The sequence below is a fragment of the Brachyistius frenatus genome, unplaced genomic scaffold, assembly GCF_029030835.1.
Source record: "Brachyistius frenatus isolate BFR_SWC_R1_liver_20210118 unplaced genomic scaffold, ASM2903083v1 Contig_72, whole genome shotgun sequence".
In the NCBI taxonomy this organism is placed as follows: Eukaryota; Metazoa; Chordata; class Actinopteri; family Embiotocidae; genus Brachyistius; species Brachyistius frenatus.
Genome location: NW_027210671.1, coordinates 1,430,478 through 1,457,480, shown reverse-complemented (window position 1 = coordinate 1,457,480; position 27,003 = coordinate 1,430,478). Strand labels below are relative to the sequence as shown.

The 27,003-nt window shown below is 41.9% G+C and overlaps 3 protein-coding genes across 3 annotated transcripts; 1 reads left to right on the top strand and 2 right to left on the bottom strand.

Moving 5' to 3' along the window:
• Window positions 1-491: 491 nt before the first annotated feature.
• LOC138626212 (kappa-type opioid receptor-like) lies at window positions 492-1,560 on the bottom strand. Its single transcript, XM_069707708.1, has 2 exons — window positions 677-1,560; window positions 492-550 (listed from the first exon to the last, which is right to left on the bottom strand). Exons 1-2 carry the CDS (start codon window positions 1,558-1,560, stop codon window positions 517-519), a joined length of 918 nt encoding a protein of 305 aa, XP_069563809.1. The 3' UTR covers window positions 492-516.
• A 5,521-nt stretch (window positions 1,561-7,081) lies between these two features.
• LOC138626214 (allatostatin-A receptor-like) lies at window positions 7,082-7,948 on the bottom strand. Its single transcript, XM_069707710.1, has one exon. It carries the CDS (start codon window positions 7,946-7,948, stop codon window positions 7,082-7,084), a length of 867 nt encoding a protein of 288 aa, XP_069563811.1.
• Window positions 7,949-13,594: 5,646 nt separating this feature from the next.
• Window positions 13,595-26,578, top strand: hic2 (hypermethylated in cancer 2). Its single transcript, XM_069707717.1, has 2 exons — window positions 13,595-13,697; window positions 23,852-26,578. The coding sequence occupies exon 2, from the start codon at window positions 23,908-23,910 to the stop codon at window positions 25,672-25,674; it is 1,767 nt and encodes a 588-aa protein (XP_069563818.1). The 5' UTR covers window positions 13,595-13,697; window positions 23,852-23,907; the 3' UTR covers window positions 25,675-26,578.
• Window positions 26,579-27,003: the final 425 nt, after the last annotated feature.

Genomic DNA, 27,003 nt, shown 5'->3' with positions numbered 1-27,003 from the left:
TGAACAGTGTAATGGCCTTAACCTGCAATGACCTTAAACACACTGGAAACATCAGTGATTTAAAAAGTATTATTTTTCTTTTTTGTAATATTCATGAATCCAGTAAACTAAGTTGTTCACTTGTGATGTTAATCTGCACTGAAATCACCTTTCCAGTCGAGCGTTCAGGCAGACGTCATCAGATCACAATTCTAATGTGAATCTTTATTATTGCAAATTTAAAAAAAAAAAAAAAAATCTATCTTATGTAAATAAACTACTTTTCAGACTATCGCACTGGTTTAAAATTGAAAAGGAGTAGCTGTATGAGCGTTGAACCTTTGGCTGTCAAAGAATCAGCCGCTAATTAGATGAAACCTTTGAAGATAAGCGGATGGAAACATGTCAGACGACCTCCTTGTCTGTATACCGAGGCTATAGTTTCAAATCACACGATTCAGAAAGACATACAGATGCAGGAGGAGAGAGACGGCAGAAGGCAGGTGATTATTGCTGAGTGCAGTCCTCGGGTTCTTGTTATTTCCATGACATCCCATGACTGGATCCGACTCTGGAGAAAAGAGTTACGGACAATATAATTGAATTCAGCACTGCATCAGTGCGTAAAAATCACACATGAATGCCTCACATGGTATTGAATTTTGCATGCAGTGTTTCCCTGCCACCCTCCCGTTACCTCCTCCTGCATCTTGGGCACACTCTGCGCCACACGGTCTTCATCACGGCTTCTCTCAGAGCCGGGCTGCCCCAGATGTACACAGACGGCGTGCACAAGGCGTTGAAGCGTGCCATTATGGCGAATAGATTTGTGGCCTCGTTTCTAGAAGTCAGTCCTCCTCCTCCCACGAATCTGATGAGAATATTAACAAAAGAGGGGCACCACAACACCAGGAAGCTTATGACCACAAAAATGATTATCCTCAGCGATTCCTTCTTGCTTTCTCTCTCTGCGCTGGGAGGGTCTTTTTCAAGCTGATATCTGGCAACAGCATACAGTTTGATAGTCATGACCATTTTGGTAAGCACGATTATCTGAAAGAAGACAATGCTGAACACGTACAGTTGCATCGCTTTGGAAATTGGCAACACATTCCTGGCGAGCAAGTGAGCAAAGCTGTAAACCCAGCAGTTGATGTTGATGCCTATCACAACGTGTCTCGTTATGAAGCGGCTGTAGATGAAAGGATGGCACACAGCGAAATACCGGTCAAACTGCGCGAAGAGAAACGTTAGTATGTTGACCCCCAGAAGTGACGGTAAAACGTTGTAAGTTCCGTTTCTGGAGGGATATCCTTCCTGCACGTCAAACAGCCCGAGGTAATACACTGAAAAGCCAACCAGCGTGTCACAAATACTCGTGTTGAGCATGAAAATGTATCTGTTCTGAAGGCGCAGCGCTCTGGTGGCCGAGATGCCAATGACTACTGTCCCTGCCACGAGGACAGTGGTTGTAGCAAATAAAATCTGAAAAATAAAGATGAAATAATCCTCAGGACTGTCGAAGTCCACAGAGAAAGGTACGCCACCTGACACAGAGTCTGTCATGTTGGAGAGGAGCATTGTTTATGCCCAAGTGTGAGGCGCAACTATTATTTTATAGGCACCGTACATGGAGTCACAAGCCTTGGTCGCTCAGTGATGTTTTGAGCTAATGTGTTGTTGTTGTTTTTTTTTTTTCTCTCCTCCTACAACTGTCTCGTATAGAAGTCCTGCAGATATGTTTGAATATAGTTTTCCACACATGCAGCAAATTAGGCTGTTATTGACCTTTTGTTTGACTCTAGGTCGTCATTCTAAATGTGATCCTAATTGGGACTTTGAAGTGCAGAGTTAAAGAGGACACACTCGTCAAACACCTGCAAATTGTGCTTTACATCTCTGTTTGTAATATTAAAATCCAAGTAATAATAATCACAAATCATTCCCAGTGACCAATACCCTCATGACGGAACAAAAATAAATATGGAAACAAAAATACAAATACCCAAATTGTGGATATTACCAAACATGTGAGGAAAGTATTAGTTGTAAGAGGTGTGTTGAGGTCATCAAGATAATATGCATGGCCGGCCCCACGGGTAAAAATGAGCTATAGGCTAAAATAGGCTCTAAAAATATAATAGCGAATGTCTTTTCTTGACTAATTGCTAAAACGCTTCATCTCTTTGGAAAATATTTCCAAGTTAATTGGGGCCCAATAGAGAAAAACATTTTAAACACAATAAAATGACATCATTCATCGTTAATTCCCAGAGATTTGATCAGTTGTTTAGATATATTTACTCAACAACACCACCTGAGGGTGCTGTGGTCTCTTTCAGCAGGGCAACACCAAGTTCGAGTCTGTGTTCAGTGTAATTTAAAGATGCAGTGATTTATTTTTGTTTAATCATCAAACATAATGCCGATGAATGACAGAGAGGAATAAACAGCATTTTGTGTTAACTCATTTGTCATTGCCAGACCGGTGTATTAAATCCTACCAGTATTAAATCTGCGGGTAGTAAATGATTAAACCTCGTCTTCATTTGTTTGTGAGAATTATTGTATTATTTAGGTATGGACACAAAGTAAATTGATCATGAGCTCTTTAACACAGATTAGAGAATCAGGTTCAGCAGTAACATCAAACACAACCCAAGCGTTTCAAAAGGACCTAGAAAGAATTGATTCGGTAATATATTCATTAAAGACGGGTGAGTGACGTGCAATCAAAAACCATTAATAATAAGGATTAAATAACAGTAAAACTGACGGTTATTTGATTACACAATAGAAATTAAAATTAATTTACCAACTGCTATAACACTTTTTAATGTGCAATGGCAAGCTGATACAGCATCCACCTTTTTTTTTTTTTTTAAATATATAAATTTGTATTAGCTTAATTTTAATTAGGAGGAAAACTAATTGAGAATGTTGAGGGACTTCTTGACTTGAGGCTCACTCAAACAGTAAATCCCAAATAAAACTGGAAAATCAGGATCAAACGGACAACTGAAGTTCAAGATCAGGAACAGCCTTCAGCCAATATACTGGGACAAAGAACACAATTCAATCAGTGATTTTTATTTTTTTCTCCATACATTTAGGGTTCATTTTTCCGGTCCTTTTTAGTAATTGTCCTCCAGTTCTTTATGTGTGCTGTGGGCGGTGACGCAGTCCTTGGTTCACGCAGTCAGCTCACTCCGGTCAGTGAGACTCCCTCGGCCTTCCTTTTCCCGGACAGGACGCAACTCTGTACAAGAAGCGTGTTCACAGCTGCTTATTGCACATTTGACAGCCTACAGAGAGAAAGGGTTGACATATTTAGTGCAGTTCTTACCTTTTCTTGCATCTTGGGCACAGTCTGCCCCACACCGTCCTCAGCACGGCTTTCCTCAGAGCCGGGCTGCCACACAAGTACACCGCCGGTGTGCACACGGCATTGCAACGCGCCATTATGGCGAAAAGATTGGTGGCCTCGTTCCTAAATATCAGCCCCCGTCCTACCACCAGTCTGAGGACGATATTTACGAAAGAGGGACACCACAACACCAAGAAGCTTATAACAACAAAAATGATTATTCTTAATGATTCCTTGGTATTTTCTTTGTCCGCGCTTGGAGGGCCTCTTTCGATTTGATATCTGGCAATAACATACAGTTTCAAAGTCATGGCAACTTTGGTGATCACAATGACTTGTAAACTGACAATACTGAAAACATACAGCTGTATTGCTTTTGAAAGTGGCAAGAAAATAGCAACGATCGATTGAGAATAGACATGAAACCAACAATAGACATTTACAGAAATAACCACACGCCGGGTTATAAAGCGCGTGTAGAAGAAAGGATGACAAACGGCACAGTATCGGTCAAATTGCGCAAACAAAAATGTCATGAGGTTTACCCCAAGAAGAGAGGACAACATATTATAAGTTCCATTTCTTGCAGGGTATCCCTCCTTCACATCAAACAGACCGAGATAATACACCGAGAGCCCAACCAGCGTGTCACAAATACTAGTGTTCAACATAAAAATAAACCTGTTTTGAAGGCGCAGCGCTCTGGTGGCCAAAATTGTTACAGTTACAGGTCCGGCCACGAGAACAGCAGCTGTAGCGAATAAAACATGAAAAATGAAAATGAGGTAATTCACAGGACTGTCGAAGTTCACAGAGAGAGCAACTCCTGCAGTGAGAGAGTCTGTGAGGTTGGAGAGGAGCATTGTTACAATAACGCCGCTTAAGTTGAATGTCTTTTTATAGCTTCTTATGGGGCCTCTGTCCCTCTAAACCCAAGCCGTCTTTCCTCCTGAGGTATGACCTAATCTCACTTTTCACATCAATGATTAGGTTAACATTTGTTCAAATAACTTCATAAACCTTTTCGCCTTCAGATTTCTCCTTTTTTTGTTTGTTGCATTTGTAAGGCATAGTTGAAACTCAATAAAGAATACATTTTCCCTGGAATAACATGTGGAAATATTCAGTTCTTTTGGGGTTTTTTGGCCTGCAAATCAACTTTACAAACCGTACATAACAACCTTGTCACGTATAAGTCAAAACAATAGCAACACTTGTAGTATAAAGACCGATTTACTGTCAGACCAACACTTTGATCTGTTAATCACATAACCATACAGGATTTTTACTGTATGTCACAAAGTTTTACACTTTAAATGTATACATTTTTTAAACCGAGCAAGCAGATTTTAGTTGTCTTGCACATCTTATACACACATGCAATGTAGAGCCCTTTACATGTCAAATATTTTTTAATAAGATCTAAAAAGACAACAGAATTGAATTTAAAATTTTTGATCTGGCATAATATGTGTATCTTGAGTGCTGCATCTGTATAGCCTTTACATGACAACTCTGCCTTTACAACTATTTGTTTAAGGTTGTTGTTCAATAACCAAAAAAAGGTGACCATTGCAGATGTTCTTGTTATTGTAAACTTTTCTCAGAACTGATCATTTCCAGATATTTGGGCAAAGAAGTTCAGTTACACAGCTCATATTATTGTGGGGATATTGTCAAGTTACAATGAGGAGGCCTGCAAACCTTTAAATAACAGTTGGAACATCAGAGTTTAAAAAAAATCAGTAGGCCTATAGTACATTACTTCATGACAGTCTGACAGTCATGGGATGAAGATGACATGAGTACTTTTTCCAAACTTGAACACAAACTGGGAGTCTTTGTGGATCTTCCAAACCACTTCATCACCAATTTTATCAGCCCAAGAAGAATAACCATTGTCAATTATTATTAATATTAATATTATTATTTGGAAAAACTTGTAGAAATTGTGTAGAAATTCTGGTATATTATTAAAGTTGGACTTGAACAAGTGTAAATAAAACAGAATAGAAATATTAGAACCAGGCAATAACTCCCAATACAATTTACTATCAAATGTGTTATTCCTACATAATTTACAACTTCAGTAAGATAAGACAAAAACAATTAAATATATATACTTAAACAAGAAAACATGGTTGATAATTTATGCATTATGCTAATTTATATTTAAGGAATTCTGGTTATTTCAAAAATCATCAACAAAACTAAGTGAAATCAAAGTCAAATTTCTGAAACCTCCATCGCATTACAATAAAAAAAAATCAATTCATATTTAAGAATTTGGGTTGTCATGATCTTCACTCAGGGGAAAATTATTGTCTGGCATGATTCAAGATATTACAGGGTAGAGCAAATACGACAGGCCCGTTTCATTTCGACTAATCAGAGCAGGTTATTACAAGTGTGACTTTTACAAGGTCCATTTTACTGAGCCACGGCAACCCTGTCTTGTAGAAATTATTCATGTATAATCATTGTTTTTCAAACACTTAATGGCGCTAATCATAATCATTTGTTAATTATTCGGTATGAAATCAACGTTTTGCGACTTTGATATTGTGAAATCTCATTATACTGGCAATAATAATAATGATAATTATTATTATTATATATATATATATATATATAATTATTATTATTATTCCGGCGAAATTAATTTACTTAGAACGTAATTTCTCTAAATTCGTAGCATATAAACTTGTAATCTCTACAAAAAAAAAACACCTAAAATACCTGCCATTAAAAAGGCCTCTGCTAAACATTCTTGGTTTACATTTAATGGCCAAATAATGAAAAGCAAAAGACTGCCATTACAATTGTTGTGCTTTATTTGGGAAGACTAAAGCGAATTGTCATTGCATTTCTAGCTCGTAGCCTAAAATGAACACAATCCAAATAAAGTATCCGTTTTTCCTTTCAGCAATTCGTAACCAACCTTTTGGGTGTTTTGCAGCAGCAGATTTTGCTGACCATACACGTGCACCCAGCTATACGTGTTGACAACACAATGACTGTGGTGCTGATGAAACGACCATAAAAGAACGGATGGCACACCGCGAAATATCGGTCAAACTGGGCGAATAAAAACGTCATGATGTTCACCCGCAGAAGACTGGGTAAAATATAATGAGTCCCATTTTTAGATGGGAAGCCCATGCGCACATCGAAGAGGAATTGGTAGAAAATATCACAGCCGGTCATTGTATCACAGATGCTTGGGTTCAACATTAATAGAAAGCGATTCCGTGTTAATGATACCGCATGCCACGGAGCCTGCCACGAGCGCGGTGCTGACCCCCGCCAAGATTTAGAAAATAAAAAGAAAGTAGTCCCCTGGGCTGTCAAAGTCAAAACACAGAGGAACGACTTTTTATGACACATTTGAATGATGCATATAAAACCTTTAACTGCACAATCTGCCATGTGCGTTTGGTTTATATAGTTAATTTTAAAGTGAGCTCACATCAATTCAAATGTGACTGAAACACATGGCCTATCAGCTGACCATTTAGTCCATTCTCCATATGATACAGTTGATGCTGGCTGCTTCACTATAATTTGTTTGTCACTCCAAAGCCAATTCTGCAAAAGAGGAAGCGAGAGGGTGGGGTGGAAAGAGACAGAGATCATTCATGGGTTATTTAGTCATTCACAAAAATGAGGGGGTGAGAATACTCATTTGACATAAAAGAAGCCATTTGACATCAGACCAAGTGTTTAGACCGTGTCTTACCTCTCCCTGCGCCTGGGGCAGACCCTCCGCCACACCGTCCTCCACACGGCGCCCCGCAGCGCTGGGCTGCCCCAGATGTACACAGCCGGGGTGACTAGTGCGTTCAGGCGTGCCATGATAGCGAACAGGTTCGTGGCTTCATTCCTAAACATCAGACCTCTCTTAGTCAGCTGTCTGACGATTATATTGACAAAGGATGGACACCACAGAGCCAAGAAGCAGATCACCACAAACACAATGATGCGCAGTGACTCCTTTTTGTTGTCCCTCTCAGCACTGGGTGCCTCTCTCACCAGGTGGTTCCTGGCTATAATGTATAATTTGATTGTCATAAGCACTTTAATGAGAACTACAATCTGCAGAGTCATGACACCAAATGCGTTTATTTGCGCCGCCTTTGACATGGGCACCATGTTCTGCACGGTGAGGATGGAGTAGGTGTAAATCCAGCAGAAAGCACAGGTACCAATGACAACAGACCTGGTTATGTAACGGTTGTAGAAGAACGGATGGCACACGGCAAAGTAGCGGTCAAACTGAGCGAAGAGGAAGGTCAACACATTGACACCTAGAAATGACGGTAAAATGTAGTACGTGCCGTTCCTGGAGGGGTAGCCCTCCTGGACGTCGAAGAGACCCAGGTAGTAGACCGAGAAGCCGGTCAGGGTGTCACTGATGCTCGTGTTCAGCATGAATACAAAGCGGTTCTGGCCTCGCAGAGACGGGGTAAAGGAGATCCCGACGACCACCGAGCCGGCGACCAGCACAGCACTTGTGGCGAAGAGAATATGGAAGATGAAGATGAGAAAGTCCTCCGGACTGTTGAAATGCACCGACAGGGGAACGGTGGCGTTAAGGAGCATCCTGACGCTCCGCCAGAGGACGAGCCTTCATTATATTTATAGATGACTGGTGCTACTCGTCAAACATCCACATCTCTAGAGGACAGAGGCTTCAGCATGCAAAGGAGAGATATACTGTATGGAGGGGAACGCGAAGCCTTGTCACATGATGTGTCCTGGTGTGTTTGATAATGGTGAAAACAAAATCACCAATCATAATTTGCGTTCAGTTGCTTCTACAACAACTTGGACATTTATTTTCACCTTGATGACCCAAGAATACTTTCATAAATTGTTTATGCATTCTGTTCAATAGGCCCTTCCTTCATTATTCCCATTTCTCTTCTTCTCATCTAAATCAACACTGATATTCGTCGACAAAAAACTAAAGATGTACATGCTAAGATATCTTTGCAACGAGACATTTTGTTTTACTTGACTCTTCTTTCTGTTTTTACGTTTGCAATAGAGAATTAGTTTGCTCTCACAAATGTCCATTTTGATATCTGCCCATTAGTTACAGAATAGTGAAGACAGTGATCAAATAGGTCTAGTATATGTTTTTATCAAAATTACCCTGAAAATCATTAGAACTGCTCAACTCACCACGAATAGTATAACAACATAAACAAAAGCCTGAACAGATAGGCTTGTTTGTTTGTTTGTTTTTTAATCCAGGTATACATGTAGTTTGCAAAACGTTTAGTGGCAGTTTCCAATCAAATACAATGTATCTCTTACTGGCCTATATTCATCAAATTAACATTTAAATGCATGAACATTTGCTATTTGCTGATGATTAATTACATAAATTGTCGCATGACTAGGCTGTTGAATCGTTTGATCATGTCACAATCCCTGGCTAAAGTTAATGCGTATTTTAGACACTAGAGGGAGCATTACACATTACACATTACACCATGACCAAATACCTCACTCATGGCTGCAATCACTGATCTTGCACAAAATAAGTTGCATGGATTCTTGTCCAATACTGTCCACCATAGCCTCTAAGGAGGTGTGTCATGTTTGTGTTGTCAGTTCAGTTTGTAGTAAATCTTAATGTATGGAAGATGGATCCTTTCATAAATTAGCCCATCACAGTGGACATCATGATGCAAATACTTTTGGTTCACTGATTTATCCGCAAGTTTTCTCTTGAAGCACTATTAACTATAAGAATACATTTAATTAAGAACTGTGTTATTGAAAGAGTTAATATCATAGGCAGTGACTAATGCATTCATTTTAAACACACGACTAATTATGAAACATTATGCTTTCTTTATATGTTTCAATACGAAAGCCCTGTATGATTACTAACTTCATTAAAGATTCATAACTGACCATGTAGATAGAATTTGTTTAACTGAGGTAAAGAGCAAAGAAAATTCTTGTCATAACTGACTCTGTTGTTTTTCTTTTGTGGCCCTAGAGCTCCAACTTTGGAGAACACTGTGCAAAATAGTTTTTAGATTATAGCAGGTTTCTGTTCTTTGTCTACTTTCTGTCTGAAATTTAAACAAACAGTTTCAGAGGCAGATGTCTACTAATAAATGTTTCTGACTGCTTTCAGGCAGGCAGGTACAATGAGGGGGCACACCAGACAGATTAGCTGATAAGTAGGTTGACAGAAAATAAATCTATTCAAAAATGTAACTTAATAATTGTTTAAGTATTTTTTTAAACTAAAAAAAAGTGAAATAATAATCTGCGGGAGATTATTATCACTTTTTTGTTGTTGCTGAGACTACATTAAAATAATTGCATTATTTTCAGATGCCAGCTATATCCACATGACCAACCACATGAAGTCTGCAAAGATTTATCTCCGTAAATAAAGAGATTATTGAATTGGTGATTTTTTTTTTGTGGAACCATGGGGCCTTTTGAAACCATTGTTTTTCAGGGAGAACTTGAAAATAAGTCAAACATTTAGCCCACATGCAGCCTTGGACTGTAAAATAGCTGAATATGATAAAAAACGATATTCGAGCTGCAGAGATTGACTTATTGCACATGCTAACATGTCCTTCCTGATGTTGTTGTCCTAATGAATGTATAGAACTAACCTACTTAGCGATATGATGATAATCAAAGATCATATTTGGGTCTATTACAGCAGTCATTTGAATAGGTTGTTGACCTCTGTATCAAGGGCTCACTGGTTGTCCGTGGGAATTGAAGTCGCTGAGGTCTTCCTCAAGCTTGACTGTGCTTGCATAAATCAGATCAGAGGTGAAGCCCTTCTGCTGCAGGCTACAGATGCTGCTGCTCTGCTGCTCTGCTGCTTGTCCCCGCTGTGCAACGAAGACCTGAACACTGTCGCACACACGCTGTCTCTGCACCAATGAGTAACCTCAGCCAGGCTCTGTCTCCTGTGCTGCCCCTCACGAGCTTTGGGAATGTGTTGATGCTTCTCTTCAACGTTCTCCTGGCCACAGCCATCATCTTCCTCAACGTGTCCGTGTCTCTCGCCATCCTGCTCAACCAGGGGCTGCGCAGCGATAACCGCTTCATGTACATGCTTAGCACCTGCCTCAGTGACATCTGCACCGGCGTGTCTTATTATTATGTTGGGGTGCTTGATGTGAGGGACACATTAGACTCCCCTACCAGAACCTTTTACGTCGTACACACTTTTCTAGGGCTGTCTTTCATGGCCATCCTGGCCGCGCAGGCAGACAGGTACCACGCGGTAGTGTCGCCCTTTAAATACTCCCAGCGCATGACCCGAAACAGGACCGTGATGGTTATATGTGCCTACTGGCTCTATGCTTTTATCATCGTGGCTGTGCACAACCTAGTCAGAGTCAGCATTGCCAGAAAGATCACGAGCTTTGGTACGTTTGTGGGGAACATATTGGCAGTGACTATAATGATAGGGCTGAACATCAGACTGTTCTTCATTGCCAGGTTCCATCTGGAAAGGGAGCAGCCCTCCAAGGAGAGAGACAGCAAGCGCTCGTCAGTGTACCTCATCCTGGTGGTGGCGGTGTTTTTCTTAGGGACGTGGGTTCCTATATTCAGTCATGTCATGGCTTGCAATTTAATTGGTACAGCCTGTCACACCTTTAAGAATGAAGGCACCGACCCGCTGCGCATTTTGCCCCGAATTAATGCTGCCCTGACCCCCGTTCTGTACATCAGAGGCTGCTCTGCGCTCAAAGCGACGCTGCTCGCCACCGTGTGGAGACCCTGCTGTTGGAGGAGGTGAGGCTCAATATGTTCCACAAGTCTTATCCAAAGACACCTTTCGTGATAGTGAGATCAATATGATCACAGCTGAGCTCAGAATCACTTTATAGATGCAGCAGAAAACTGAAATAGTATCGTAATTCCATATTTACTTTAATTTGGTCCTGTTCATCTCTTAAAGGTGCTAAATATCATGATATACCCCTATTCTGAATGCTCCTCTTGTTGACATGAATATATGCTGTTTATGTATTCTGACATTGCATGTTTTGTAGCCTACTTTACGTGTTATTGTTGTTTAGGCTACTGGCTATTGATTGATATAATTTATCTCGTTGCCTTCTTCTCTGTGATGAAAATACCAGACTTCAGTTGGTTTTATGTAATCAAATCTTGAAATTGATCCAAGTGATTTGTTTTTTTCCTTTTCTTTCACAATGTGCCTCCTCGACGCCTTGGCCCCTCCAAACACCCAGTCCCCGCGGCTTAATGTAAACGCTAGATCATTTCCAAGTGGGAGGATGTTAAAATCAACGTTGATCATGCTTCGTTTGGTTTCTTGGAATTTGCTGGAACTGAATCATAATCGACTCAGACATAATAAACGAATTGGTTTCCATGTGAAATGTTATTCCACAAAGAGCTGATGGAAATGATGACTCAACCTAGTTTAAAATGTAGTTTTTTTTTCTTTAATATCCAATACAAATTTAAAGTTGTCAATAACCGAAACACAACTGTGCTATTTTTTCGCCCTGTTGATTTTTTTTTCTCTTATTTTAATTTTCAACATCTTTGTCTTTTTTAGTTGGGTAGCTCCCCTGATATCTCAATTAAACAGATCTTCGATAATGTTAACATTTTAACATTGAAACGTACAATAATAAAATAAAATAGTTGTTTGCCTGTAACGACTCTCTGAATTTTCTTGTTTAAATCTCCTTTGGACATATGTGCTATTAGAAATGAGTTTTGTCACATGATTTATAGTCACGGCTGTTTTGTGAATGGTCCTCAGCTCATGCAGTGCCTGTGAGCAACTTTGATTATGCAACTCTGTGTCGAGCCTCCCCAGCGGGGGATGCAGTTTCCGCGGCAACCACACAGTGTCAGAAGAGCACTTTGGCACACCGCCATAACGTCGATATGCCAGGAATGTGAACCATAAGCACAAAACATGGGAGATTACCGGATCAATGTCTCCAGCGCCTTGTGCCAGATGAGCAATACGATTCATTAGTAGTTGCAGGCAGCATTATCAAAATTAATTCTCACTGATGGAGCTTGAAGAAATGGTATGTGAAAGCCATCAGTGAGCTTATATCCAGTTTTCTATTGGCTGATGGGTCCGGGTTGTCTGCGCTAAGAGGAGGAGCCTGCACATCGCCACACTTCCGCACATCTGGTGCCCAGTTTTTGAACCCCAACCATCTCTCTTTCTTTTTTCTCTCTCTCTCACTTTGCTTCTACCTTTAAATCACCAGGCCATCTCAGAAGATTTAAAATGACCCTGGTCACCAGACGGCCTATGCATATACATCAGTCTTACATTAAAAAAAAAAAGCCCCGAAAACCTCAGACCTGAAACACACAAGTCACTTATTGTCTGTATGAACCCAGTCCAGATCAAACAGAGAAATAAAGTGGATTCATTCTCAAGTCATTCTTGAGATTTTTAGGTTAGAGGTTTTGAAGCTTCAGGTTGCATGAAGTCCATCTGTTATACTGATTTACAAGATTGTTGCTGTTTTCTCTGGTGATTGAAGTATGTGCAATATATAGCAGTGTCTATTATGTAATGGGTTTATAATGTAATGGGTATTACATTACCCGTTGAAATTGCATAGTTTACCAGTGGAGACCATTGAGCTTGCAGACAAATATGGTGTACAGTACACTGCAAAAAAAAATGCAAAGAAACAGTATATACTGCAAAAAATATCGATTTACTTAATATGCATCAGTGCAACTAGCTTTTTTAAATCAAACCCGGATCAGTTACAAAATAAAAACCTTTATAAAATATAAAGTCTTATAGATCAATATCATTTTTCGTCCATTTATGGCCAACTGACACTTTATTTTACTGCTTTCAGGTGAAACTGGGCTCGAAACCTTCCGGTTTCTATCACATCCTCTCAAAAGAAAAAGTTTGGGTTCTTGTAATTGTTCTTTAAAATTAGAGAAGCGGGGATGAATATTACTCAAAATAAGTATAAGGTTACAAGGTATTTGCAAGGTTATTGCAGCGCAGACCTGCATTGTGCAGTATAGGACCATGATTGAGTCGCTGTGCTGATAAAAGAAGGCCCGAACCACCGTAAACACCTCCGTCTTTCTCTCTCTGCCATCTTGCAGGTAAAGTTGCCAGGAGTCCTGGTTTGAGAAAGTGGCCAAACCCTCCCACAGTGGGATGTTTTCTCTGCTGCACTCTGGGCTGGTTTCTATTCAAATGTGGGTCAGGGGTGAGGAAGCCTAACGTCATAAGCTTGCAACATGGCGTCCCGAAGGCTGTGAGATGAGCAAGAGGATGGTAAAGAACGCTTGAGAACGATCCTACCGATGTAATAAGGTAATTCAAAGAAATTGTATCTCTTGAAGGTGGATTGTAAATGGGTAACGGAGCTGCTTTCGTGTCTGTTTTGTTCGGATCGTTTTTCTCCCAGCTGCTGCAAGAATCGCAAGGCTTTTCGGCGTTACGGTGGTGCTTTTTTTTTTTTTCACGGCGTGCCAACAAAAAGGGGCTCCGTTGGTGCCTATTATGTCTCGACCAGCCTGCTTGGCAAGCCGACAAATCCCACATCAATTACTCGATCTTATCTCGGGATCCAGCTCGAAACCGCAAAATAAATTAATTGCATTGTTGTGGCGTTTATTTTGGCGTCGTGCGCTTACAAGAGAAGCCCCACAGGACGAGCGTGTACCAAATAATTACCAGGCTGGCAAAGCACATCAGGCGACAGAAAGGATCCTCAAACGGCTCGTCGCTACGCGTTACAGAAATAATTCAATGTTTCAACGCTTAACCTCGTTTTTTCTCGGTTTTATAGTCCAATATGTTCAATGAATTGTTTACCAAAATGTAAGGCGATGAGCTGAAGGTTTCATTTAAATTCGTCGCTGTCATGAAAGCACAGTAGACTTTTTCAAATGGAATTGAATTGCACTTTTATGTGGTAAATGAAGCAGGGCTCATTCTGGTGCTTTTACGCACGGTATTTTGCGCAATCACCTAATAATCGTTGAGATGTTAACAGTTGCAGTCGATACCCGCATTGTTTATATGTAGGTTAAGCCACCTTGGTCTTAGATAGGCTAATTAAAAATGATATAACAGGATTGACACCCAACACAGGAGATGCAACCAGTTTGTGGTTTAAAACGCTGTGTTCTAAACATGGATTCTGTCGAGGCAATGGGTTGTATATGTCCTTATAGCCTACAGGGGGACTACTGCTATACATCGACCATCTTTGTGATCGGCTACAATGTGGGTGTAACATTACATTGTGACCCAAACTGCTGCGTTATATAGAAACAGTGTGGCACGACATTAATTTCCGGGTGTAAATGATCGCTCTAAATGAAACAAAAAGCCACAATCCGAATATTTGATTCTGAAAGTCTTAACCACAAATCACTTTTTTTTGCTGGTGAAACAATGTATGTGCTCAGGTGTGAAGGCAGCTCGGCTCCTCAGGTGATTAGTGTTGTTAAAGTACCAAGGGGCATGGCGATAATAAGGCACAGGAATGTCAGTAATGTGTTCCCTCGACTGACTGCTGTTCTAACAAAATTTGAGTTCTGTAATACTAGTTCCTCTTTAGTTCTGTTTAACACTGCTGAGTTTCAAGTTAGAAAAAAATTACCCAACATACAGGTTGTACTCATATATTTTCTGTGTGATTCAATATAATAACGGTTTACTGTCTTAATAATTTAGGCCGTTTTGGTATTAAATACTCTAAAAGTAGATGTTCCAGTAAAAGCTCTGTATACAAAATGTGGGTTTAAAATGATATATTTGTTCTCATGATATATGTGTGCTTGTCTTGTTTGTAGCCTTATCCCAGAAAGTTAACTATTTTGATTCTTTAGATAAAAAAAAGAAAAAAAAAAGAAAGCACAGTAGTTGTTGCAGTCAATTTATTTCCAGTTGGAATTTCTGTTTTCTAGACTCTTGTCTTGAGAAAGTTTAAAGCCACCTCCAGATAAATCCATCTGTTTTCACAAGCTCTTATCCTGCTCGGAGTCGCAGGACCCCATAGCTTATAATATGAAGATTACAAGACGTTGTTTTGGCTGGTTACACCCAGCCAGAGGTGTAGTCTTAGTGTTCAGTTGCTCTGCCTGCCGGCCCACAATTTGGCTGAATGGTGCCTTTCAACATTAGAGCTGAAAAGTACATGTTTTTTTTTAAGCCTGCATGGACGAGGTGCATCCAAATACATTTTATATACATAATCTAATTTAGTGAGTCTTCTAAAGCAGGGAGAGGGCTCCTGGCTGTGCTGACTTAAGCGTTTGATGATCGAAGTGCTGCATGCCAAACAGCAATAGGCTTTGAAGAGAGTAGTGTTGAGTGCATGTGATACCATTATTTTCAAAACAGTATCTCTCATAAATTTACAAGAGTGTGCAGGAATAGTAAGTATGAGTATTGACCACTCCTCTATCAGATAGTAGAAATAATAATAATAATAACAATAATACACTGAGAATGTGTTTTTCAGCCTAAATGGCAGATGAGTAGCGAGCTGATGTCAAAGCAGCAAACAAAAATAAGAGTTAATACTGACTGTACTTTTTGTTATTTTATTGCCAAGCCTGTCACGGCCTATTGTACTTCTTGTACGCTACAAACAAGTTAATTTAGCCCATTAAAATGACCAAGTCAAGTCAACTGTTCAGTGTGATTAGTTTCATTGATTACTATGGGCTACAAAGTGTTGCCTGAAGGGTAATTTGAGGCCTGTGTGTGTGTGTGCGCCTCATGATCCTCATGATGGGCCGGTTGGTCTTGCCTCACCCTTGCCCCTTCCCCTCCCCAGCACACACAGCATCCTGTGTACAGTGTGATCGTGGCTTACAGTGGCATGTGTGGGCAGTACAATGCAGTAAGAAGGCTACTTAGGCTATATGTTCTGCTGACATGTTGGACGAGGATTTATAGATTGTGCTAGGCTGCTGGAGCTATACGGATCTGTCCGTTCTGTTCTGTGCTGCCTGTTCGAGGGCAGTTTGGTTTGTTCAGTGGATAAAGCACCTCGGGGCAGGGTTGTTGTTGTTCTTTAAGAAGAAGAATGTGGAATGTAGTGCTGATAGCCAGAAGGTTATACAGTGTTTAAAGGCTGGAGGAGGAAGGAGGAGGAGGAGGGTGGGGTGAGGGGGGAGCAGAGCAGCAGCTCCGTAAAACCTTGGACCTTACAGGATCTGTCCTCACCCACCATGTTGTCCTCAGACAGACAGACACTTTACCTGCAAGGGGGCATTTTTTTGCTACAGCAGCATGTACAGGTACAGGGTAAGGCAATGAAAATGACAGCATAAGAATAGAGGTAGTAAAAAAAAAAATATTAAATATGAAAAATGTAAAAATACACATTATACACAAATAAAAATAGAATATTATTCAACTAGACAACAGTGCAATTAATTAAACAAAGAGTGCAACTGTGCTATTTATGTAGGATGGATTTCGCCAGAGGTGAACTATTATACAGTCTTATTGCAGTTAGCGTGTGTGTGTGTGTGTGTGTGTGTGTGTGTGTGTGTGTGTGTGTGTGTGTGTGTGTGTGTGTGTGTGTGTGTGTGTGTGTGTGTGTGTGTGTGTGTGTGTGTGTGTGTGTGTCTTATCATCTCATCAAGTTTTATACTCTCTAGACAGAGGTCACTTCATCACACCAGTCATATGTTAAGTTGTAAGAGAAGTGGTTGATTACTTCACTTTCGGTGAGGAGACACAGGACGATACAGTGCGTGTGGGCTGTCGGTAATGTCAGAGTCTCAGTGTTCATTTCAGTCCCTATTTAATTTCTCCAGGGGCCACTCTGGATGAGCCACAAAATACAATACAGCATGGGCAACACAGAGGTAGAGGCACACTCGTACATAAACCCATGGCAGAAAACGAGAGAGACAGTAGTAACTATTTCTAAAAATCACCCAAGTAGAATTGAGTTTGATGTTTCCATTTTTTATTTGACTGATTAAACAATTAGATTTATTATTCTCAGAGTAAAAAAAAAGCTCTTCTGTAATCTTTTATTGCCTCTTTTTATTGTTTTGTTTGAGAAATGAAAACACATTCACATAGTCATTTTACAGAACATTAAATATTCAGTCTGTATACTAAAACATAGCTTTAGTTTTCTATATGTCTGAATCTTGTGATATTTTTTAAATATTAGGTTCAAGATTTAAAACACTTGTGTAACTCCAGAAAATATAGGATAAGTCACATTTATTTTTGCAAAGGGAAACATTTAGGTGCACCTTTTGCAGACTCTTGAGTCTTCACACGTGAACTCATAATGAGAAAAGGCAAACATAAAATTATTTTTTTTGGACTGTATAATCTTTAAATATAACATAAATACTTAACTGGACATTTGTCTTCTGGCACAATATGTTCAGCTTTAGACACACAACTGCTGACCTCTCCTTGTACACTCCACATTAAGGGAGTTAAATGACTGAAAGTCACATCCTTAAATGTTTATTTTCTGTCCTGTCCTGTTTGTTTTTTTAATCTTGTGTTTTAATATTTTACTCTACCTTTTTAATCCTGACATTATATGCTGATAAATAATATTGACTTGAATTAAATGGGATCTGGTCACAATCTATAAAATATAAGGGTAGGGTGTGGCCCAGTTTAGGAAACTGCATCAGTGTGAATAAGCGGCAATAGCACACATGAAAGAGGAACCTTGTATCCCTGTTACTCCCTTTTAGATGTGACTGTGGCTTTAGCATCTAGGGTTACCTGTGGATGACACACACACCACAGAGCAAACTCATTCATACACTGTTAAGTTAGGATACAGGAAAAAAAAAAGCAGTATGGCTGACATTACTGCTTTATGATGCAAAGAATATCTTCAGAAACACCTCTTTCTTCTTTTCATGGAGTTGATGGCTCAATGTGTGAAAATCCTGAAATGCAAAATAATCCATGGGTTTGATTACTGGTTGAATTTTGCACAGGATTTGTGTCTTTGTGAGAAGGATAGTCTTGTCTTTACGTCCCTGTAATAAAACGATCAGTGATCTTCTCATCCCGCTGCAGCCCGGGCAGGACTTGTTTGTCTGTAACATGGCTGAACTGCCTGATAGAAAATGAGTCTTAATTGGAGGGGTCCTACCCAGACTGCAGCAGGGGATACTGTAATTCATGTACTTCAGCCATTCAGCATGTATGATCATGCACCTGTTCACTCACATTTTGGATCCAGCACTTGTGCAATAATTCATCTCTTTAAGACGGGAAAGGTCGGCCTTTACCTCTTGTCAATTTTTTTTTTTTTTAGCTTTTGTGCAGCAGAAAGTCCCTCCTGCAGCTTTCCTGAAAAGATTATATCTAGAATTGGATCAGTGTCCTGAGCTCCAGCAGATGCTCTGCATCAGAGCCATTCAACCATTTTCCATGGAGACATGAAAATAGCCTTTTTTTTTTTTTTTTTTTTAATTGTTTTTATTTTATTTCAAGCCAAGACCACACCAAGGGATTACACTTATTATTTCACCCTCTGTAGTCTCTTGAAAAAAATAAATAAATCAGCATATTCCACTCTCCATGACACCTTGAAAAACATGGCTCTCGATATAGTACTAGATCTAGTTTAGACAATTCAGATTGTACAAGGTTTATGATGAAACAGTAATTTTATGATCATATTTTTAAAATTAGAAGCATGGCTCACTTTTTTGTCTAACCTACCTTTGTATTGTTGATTTTCTACAGTAACCTGATTTCTTGAACTTTCTGGAAACAAGAAATCGGGTTTCCTTTAATGGGGTGAGGGATTAAGAAAACCCGGTTAACACTGCTGGATTTCAGCTGGAGGGACTTTTATGCTTTACATGTTAAACAGACTTTCTAAACAAGGATTTACTTGTGTGCATGTGACAAAGTTGGGGTAGGCCAAGTATTAAAGTGACAGTAGTGTTGCAGGATGAAAGGCAATTTCCTATAAGTGAGTCTTTGTTACCAATCAAACTGACTAAAACAGAAATAAGTCTGCTGATCTCTGCAGTGAAACAGAAGACTATAAAACGTACACCAAGGAAATACTGTCAGATGTCCTGCTGCACAGCTCACCCAACCCAGATAGACAAATACACTTAAGGTAGAGTTAAAAACATCACGGAGTGGAAATTACTCTCTCAGCAGCTGCATGTAACTACAGGGTTTACAGTAACCAGGTTACTGCAAATGTGCTCTCCAGTTTCCTGCTGTAAGCTAATTCACAATAGTAACCTGTTATTTGTGTGTGTGTGTGTGTGTGTGTGTGTGTGTGTGTGTGTGTGTGTGTGTGTGTGTGTGTGTGTGTGTGTGTGTGTGTGTGTGTGTGTGTGTGTGCGTGTGAATTTAACTGGGCCCAATATTAATATCATGATAAATCTTTAGAAACAGGTTTGTGGCATTTCGTCTGATGCAGCAGATATGACTTGGGTGTAAAGAAAAATGTAGGGTGATTTGCTGAAAAAGCCCAGCTGTTTGGTTTAATCTCCTTTATTGTATGAAGAGCAACCCTTTCATGGGGAACCAAAAGTGAGATAATTCCATGCCCATGGGTCCTGCGAGGATCTACTTTACCCATGCTGCAGCAGCAGCAGCGCAGCCATGTTGAATTTGGCTCAGAGGTGGTTGCTTGGTGTTTGTATTTCAAACCGGCTTTGTACCATCCCCCTAGCCCCTCCCCCACTCCCTCTGCCCACCAGCAGTGTGTGTGTGTGTGTGTGTGTGTGTGTGTGTGTGTGTGTGTGTGTGTGTGTGTGTGTGTGTGTGTGTGTGTGTGTGTGTGTGTGTGTGTGTGTGTGTGTGTGTGTGTGTGTGTGTGTGTGTGTATTCAAGTGCACTGTCCTTTTGCACCTCTGCATGATTGGCTATCGTTCTCTGACTACTTCAGTCTACCTATCTGCCTCTACTACCTATTCTTTCAAGGAGAGTGTGATAGTTGACGGGTTATTACTGTCCATTGTTGCAGGTGTGAAACAAAACCCTGCAATAAAACCTGGCTTGAGTATGTTTTTTTAAAATCCTGCTTTGGTCTGGTTTTCTATTGGTTGTTAGCAGATGACCTTTCACCAGTGGTAGGCCGTGTTTTGTTATTGCGCCACAGGACTTTGCCTCACCTCTGCCCTCTCTCTTGGCTCTCTACCCTCTATTCAGGAGATTAGTGCCACAGCCCACCGCTCTCAGTCACCTTCGCTGCATGAACACTGACTGTGAAAGGTTTACTAACTTGCTGTTTAATCCATAAACTCCTTGGGACACAAAAGGATGCAACGACAGGCAGCAGTAAATGAAGTCAAACCTGATCATCCAGATCTCTGGTGTTACCAGTGTAATTTAGAGAAGGGTGACATTTATTCACTGCTCGGGGCACTTTGTTGCTCACTAGTTTGCAGTTCCGAATCAGCACGAGTACGTTATCCTGATCTTGTCTGTCAGGTGTGTGTAAACATCCCTCTGCTCATCTCCTCGTCGGCCAGCTCCTGAAACAAGTCAAGATTGAGGCTAAGCAGCAGGGTGCTGCGTTTTTAAAATGAGGTTGCCCCCTTTCCTTTATTAAGCCACAGTTTTTGAAAAGGTTAACGCTGCAGGCAAGGTAAGCTGATCCCGTGCCTTTGCTTGAAGGGCAACATATACCCTGATCTGTTACAGTCTGAGCCCAAGGCTGACTTTGGTTGGTATGTGGTGCCATATTTGGTCAGGGCACGTTGTGTTTCTTACCTCCTGATGAGCCACCGTGCCATCTCTTAACCTCTGAGTCAGCCATTACAGCTGGCTTAAAAATACAGGGAACCTCCCCTTGCAGGAAATGCTGCTGGCCAACTACGTAACATTATACACACTAAATAGTCATCCTGCCGACTGGAAACATCTTTCTTGCTTTTCTTGTAGGATCATCTTTCTAATGGTCGTCCATTTACGACTTCCCACTGTAACTGTGCGGCTGCAATGCTGGAGACCAGCCTAGATGTAGAATCAGAAATGCTTCTACAAAGTGCAAAGAGTGCCATGCTCTCACAGATGGAGCTGCCACGATGGTGCAGGCCTATCTGTCCCCTGCGGTATTAAGCCTGTTTTCCTGGGCAGTATCGTTGGAAGGGGAGCTGGGCCTACACGTGTCCCACCCTAGCTGCATATAGATCAGCCGTAATCCATTAGCAGCTCCCTGGAATCCAGCCGGCACAGCACAGCACTGGAGGGGCCAGGGGGAGAGGGTAGCTGTGTGGGTGATGGGGGGAGGAGAGGGAGAACGAGGGATGAGAAGTGGAGGGTGGTGGGGGAGGGCTCTTTTTTTTTTTTTTTTTCTTCTTCTTCTTTTTTTTTTTTCTCCTCTGCTGGCTACTCTACTCGGAGCCCAGCCCCCTTTTATGTCGTCTGCTGGAAAAGCCTCCTGAATCCCCCCACAAAGCCTGCAGAGGTGTGTGTATGTTAAGAGAGAGACTTGAATGATATATGGCTTCCTGGCTGGCATCGTAGCTGAGGCCCTTATTTCTTGAGCAGCCCTCTTCTCCATTACAGCCTGCAGGGTTGAGAGCTGTAGACCCCCGGCAGCACGTTTTGCCATTACCAGATCTGGGTTATGTGCATTTCAGAACAGCTCATTATGATTCACATTGGGAACAGTGAACAGTTCCCGGGATGTGTTTGCATGCCCAGTGAAAGCCTGGTGAGGGTGGGAAGATAAAGATAAAGAGAAAGGCGGAGAGGTGCCGGGGAGAAACGGGGGAAGGGGAAGAAGACCAGGAGTAGAAGAGTCAAAGCAGAGGGGGGGAAGCCCAGGCCTGGACCTGAGCATTATATGATCACTTCAGCTGATTGTATCAACCAGTCTGACTGTGACACCGCCAGCTTTGATACATCAGCCAGCCATCTCCAGTTCTCTATTTTCACCTTGTTCAATTCATCAGTATTGCTTTTAACAGTCTTTGCAACAGTATGTTGTCATAGCCAGCCGTAATAATACCCATTATGATGCTGGAAATATAAATTGTCTCTTCAAATTTTATTGACTAGTTAAATGATGAACTACATCGTATACAGTTGTGTTCAGTATACATTGAAAAGTGACTGAAACAGGACAGGAGCCTTTGAGCTTTGGTCTGATACATTTTTTTTTAATTTCAGCTTTTAGATTTGCCTTTTTGGCAGAGGTGTGTGTGATAAAACAGTCGTATGTCTTCACAGTCAGGCTTGGCGCCTCTCAATGTGGCTGAGTTGAGGCACCGCTCCCTTTTTTTCCTGCCATGCATCATGAAACACGACATTCAGTAAATCTCTTGGTTGGCACAGGGTTAAAATGGCACATTTTAACATGTATTTACGGCTTGAGTTAAGCATTTCTCTGCATTACTGTGTAATCTATTGTAATGTGGAATACCCTGCTGTGGTCAGGGCCTTTTAACGATGCGTTTCCATTTTCCCAGCATGCCCAAAGCCTTAAGAACATAGTAAACATGAACCAAAGACAGACCCTGCTGCCCTCAACCAAAGCACTCTAACTCTTTGTATATCAAGTTTGTGTTTTTAGTGTCAGACTAGAAACTGAGGACTGTGGTATGTAGTAGGTCATCTGTATGGAGCTATATTGGTGAATGGGATTCACCTGTCCTAATTCCATAAATGATGGCCTCTCTGGGGGATCATGTGGTGCTGTCCTTGTCTTTGGGCCACACCCTCCCCCTCCTCCTCTGCCTGAGCGCCTGTGTAGTTTTACCTGCTCAGGTGTCACCTAATCCCTCCCCCCGGCCCTGCTGTGCCACCGACCCCCACCCCCAGACAATGGGGAAGGGCTGACATTACCATGACCTAATGGAGACTAGTGTGAGCCCAGTTTCCAAAGAGGACATCCCACCGAAACTAGAGTTACTAAGGTGAGATAGGGAAGAGAAGCTGAGAGGAGCCACCTTAGAAAAGTACTTACTTTACCCTTTCTTCCTCTCCACCCCGATGGCTTTTGTGCCAGAACAGTGGCAATGTGTACAATCAGAACTTGATCCATGTTGGGTTGCAATTTGTTTAAAAAGGAAGATGAGAGGGCGGGAAAGGTTCCAGTTTCTAAGATGCCGTGTGATTGTGTGGCATGCTGTGCTAACAGTTTGCTAATTTCCCCTGTGAGAGCTAAAATCTAAGAATCCCACCTTAATTGTTAGCCGTTTGACACATGCAAGCACTGTAATTAAACCAGTTTTGCACAAAAACTTACTGCTTTTAAACAAAGCAAGGTCTGGCTTCCCTCTAAAGTCATGCATGCTGGACTGACCTAGTTCATAAAACCTTGCTTAGTCAACTTTTTTTTTTTTTTTTTTTTTTTTAACTTTTCTCACACACTTGACGTCTAGTTTCTATAGATTTTGGGTTCTTTTGAAGACCATTTCTTCTCGTTTCTTTATTCTGGCTTACATCTCATTGAACAACCTGTCATTTGCCAGTGTAATACTACATTTTGTATCATGTGAAACTAACAGTCTTTTCATTTTTTCTTTCAGCTTCAGGTGGTGTTCGTGTAGGAAGAGAAAGAGAGAAGGAAAGAAGGAAGGAGGAGATGGAACTGCCAAATCATGCCAAACAACTGCTGCTGCAACTCAACCAGCAGAGAGCCAAGGGCTTCCTGTGTGATGTTATCATCGTGGTGGAGAATGCGCTCTTCCGTGCCCACAAGAACATCCTGGCGGCAAGCAGCATCTACTTCAAGTCGTTGGTTCTTCACGATAACCTCATTAACCTCGACACAGAGATGGTTAACCCCTCTGTATTCAGACAAGTTCTGGACTTCATCTACACTGGGAAGCTGCTGTCCTCATCAGACCAGAGCAGTGAACAGAACTTCAGTGCCCTCTTAACCGCAGCCAGCTACCTCCAGCTCCATGACCTCGCTGCTCTGTGCAGAAAGAAGCTCAAGCGCAGTGGTGGGAAGCCCCTGCCAGGAAAACCTTCCACTCCAGGTCCCCTTAGCCGCTTACGCCTCAACAACCAGCGCCTTTCCTCTTCTACCCCTGCTGGCCCCAAAAACCACTATCCTCCGACCCCTTCCGATGCCGACCAACAACAGCCAGATGAAGGCCTTCGGGACAAGCTCTCAGACGACGAGATGTTTGTCGGCAGCTCTGGGAAGAATGGGAATGGGGGGAATGGCAGCAGTAACGGTAACCTCAGCAGTGGAGGAAGTGCTGGGGAGCCAGACCTTGGACTAGACCTGTCCAAGAAGAGTCCCCCCTCTGCGGGCACAGCCACTGATACCCTTAGCCCGCACAGCAACTCCCAAGAATCCCCTCAATCTGCCTCAGTATCCACAACCAACAGTGCCTCACTAGATGACTCCTCTACTACCCTACCAGGTGCAGACACCTGCGCCTCAGAGACCACGGAGCTCAACTCCTCTTCAAAAACCTCAGAGGAAACTCAAAACCAGCCTGATGGCCCTCCGCCCCAGAAAAAATCCAGACAGGGTGCTCGCAAGAACGAGTGGCCTAAAAGAGAGGCATCAGGGTTGAAGTCTGAAGACCACGACAGGCCCCTGGTCAATGGGGTGATTGTGGGTCCTAAAGATGGCCGCTCCTCTGGGATTGGAGGCTGCAGTGGTAGCAGCTTTGCGTCTGACCAGTCCTTCCAGTGTAAAGACGAGGAAGAGGGAGGAGAGAACGGCCAGGACCACAGTGAGGAGAGTGGTCAGAGTGATGGCGAGAGCGCAGGAGGTGGAGGAGGAACAGGAGGGGGACACCACAGCGCCAACTACGTGTACCGGCAGGAAGGTTTTGAGCCAGCCTTCGGAGACAACCTCTACGTGTGCATTCCCTGTGGTAAGGGCTTCCCCAGTTCTGAGCAGCTCAATGCTCACGTGGAGACGCACACTGAGGATGAGCTCTACATCAAAGAGGAGGGAGGGACGACATTTGTGAAAGAGGAAGATGAGGAGGAGGCAGAGGACCTCTCTGCCCCCGTTGGTCCCTCCAACCTTGGCTCTGAAACGCGTCCATTCAAGTGTACAGTCTGCAGTAAGAGCTATAAAGACCCGGCAACGCTGAGACAACACGAAAAGAGCCACTGGCTGACCAGGCCCTTCCCCTGCAACATCTGTGGCAAAATGTTCACCCAGAGGGGAACCATGACGCGCCACATGCGCAGCCACCTAGGCCTCAAGCCATTTGCATGTGAAGAGTGTGGCATGCGCTTCACACGCCAGTACCGTCTGACAGAGCACATGCGTGTCCACTCTGGGGAAAAGCCGTATGAATGCCAGCTATGTGGGGGGAAGTTCACCCAGCAGCGCAACCTCATCAGTCACCTGAGAATGCACACCTCACCCTCCTAGAAATGCATCAAGCCAAAGAACTCTGGGAATAGAAAACATTTCTCAACCTTTTTTTTCCATCTCGAAAGCAAAGAAATGCACACACACACATTCACATGCACACACATAGTTTCTACATATAAATTCCAGTTTACGACACCCTGGCTAACTGAATGATGTAGCTGTTAGCCACAGTGCGCTCTTGGTGATGGTGGGATCTTGTTCATGCAAGGAACATGTCATCATTTATATCGAATGACGTCTGCTCACCTCTCAGGAGTTCCAAAGGGACAATTTCCTGCTGTCTCTCTCCAAAGTCACAAAGCCCTGATGGAGTGACATGACTTCTGGTCTATTAAATGTGAATGTGGGTACTGATATAAAGTCAAGCCCCCCTCACCTCATATCCCTCAGCAGCCTTCCTCTCCTTTAAGCATTGAGTCTTTGAGTTTTTCAGATTGTTCCTCAAACAGATTAACTCAAGAGTCCCCTCTGTACTCCAGTGCTATTTTGACCAAAAAAACACGTGCAAACAATACTGGCAATAATTCAGCAAAAAGATTATTTTTACTCTGACAGCTTTATATCCTTGGTTATGTTGGTGATGGGTATCTGTATGTAAGAGGAGGGTTAACTGGTTTGGGACCATCTCCATGCTTTAACTGAAAGTCCTGAAAGAAGGTTGACATGGGGAGGACATTGGATAAGTTTTTGTTTAATAGACAACAAATACTCGCTACGTCCTCTCTCTGGCTGTTTGCATTAATGTAGAGAAGATTTTCATTGTTTTCAGTTTTGCCTGCTAGTGTACCCGGGAACGATTCCCGGTTGGAAAGATGAACCTCTTGAGGTACTTGTTTTACTTAAAGAACTTGTAATGTTTCAGTGAATGTTTAAACTGGAAGGTCTTGGGAGTTTTATTGTGGAGGGGAGGGATTTGAGTTGGGGAGGCAGGGTGGGGGTGGGGGAGGGGGTTCATGGGGATAAGGAGAGGGTGTTTAGACTGAACTTTATGTTCAGTGGGTACGTTTATTTTTCTGTCTGTATAGCTTTCCTCCCCTCAGAAAAAAGAAGAGTCTATTTGTATAGACTTGTGACCTCGCTACCTCTGATTACTCTTACAAACTCTATGTTGATTAGTTGAAAGTTCCTATGTAATTAATTGTAAAAAGTGTGTAGATTATGGTAACTTTTCACCTAATGCTTTAACCTGCCCATCTCTCAACACAGGTTTTTAATGCTCATAGATTTAAACATTTAATATTGTTTTTAGCTGTTGTTTGTACTTGCCAGATATAGCTTTTTGGGCGCCCTGCTCATTGTGGCCCCACTTCAAAGTGTACTGTAGCT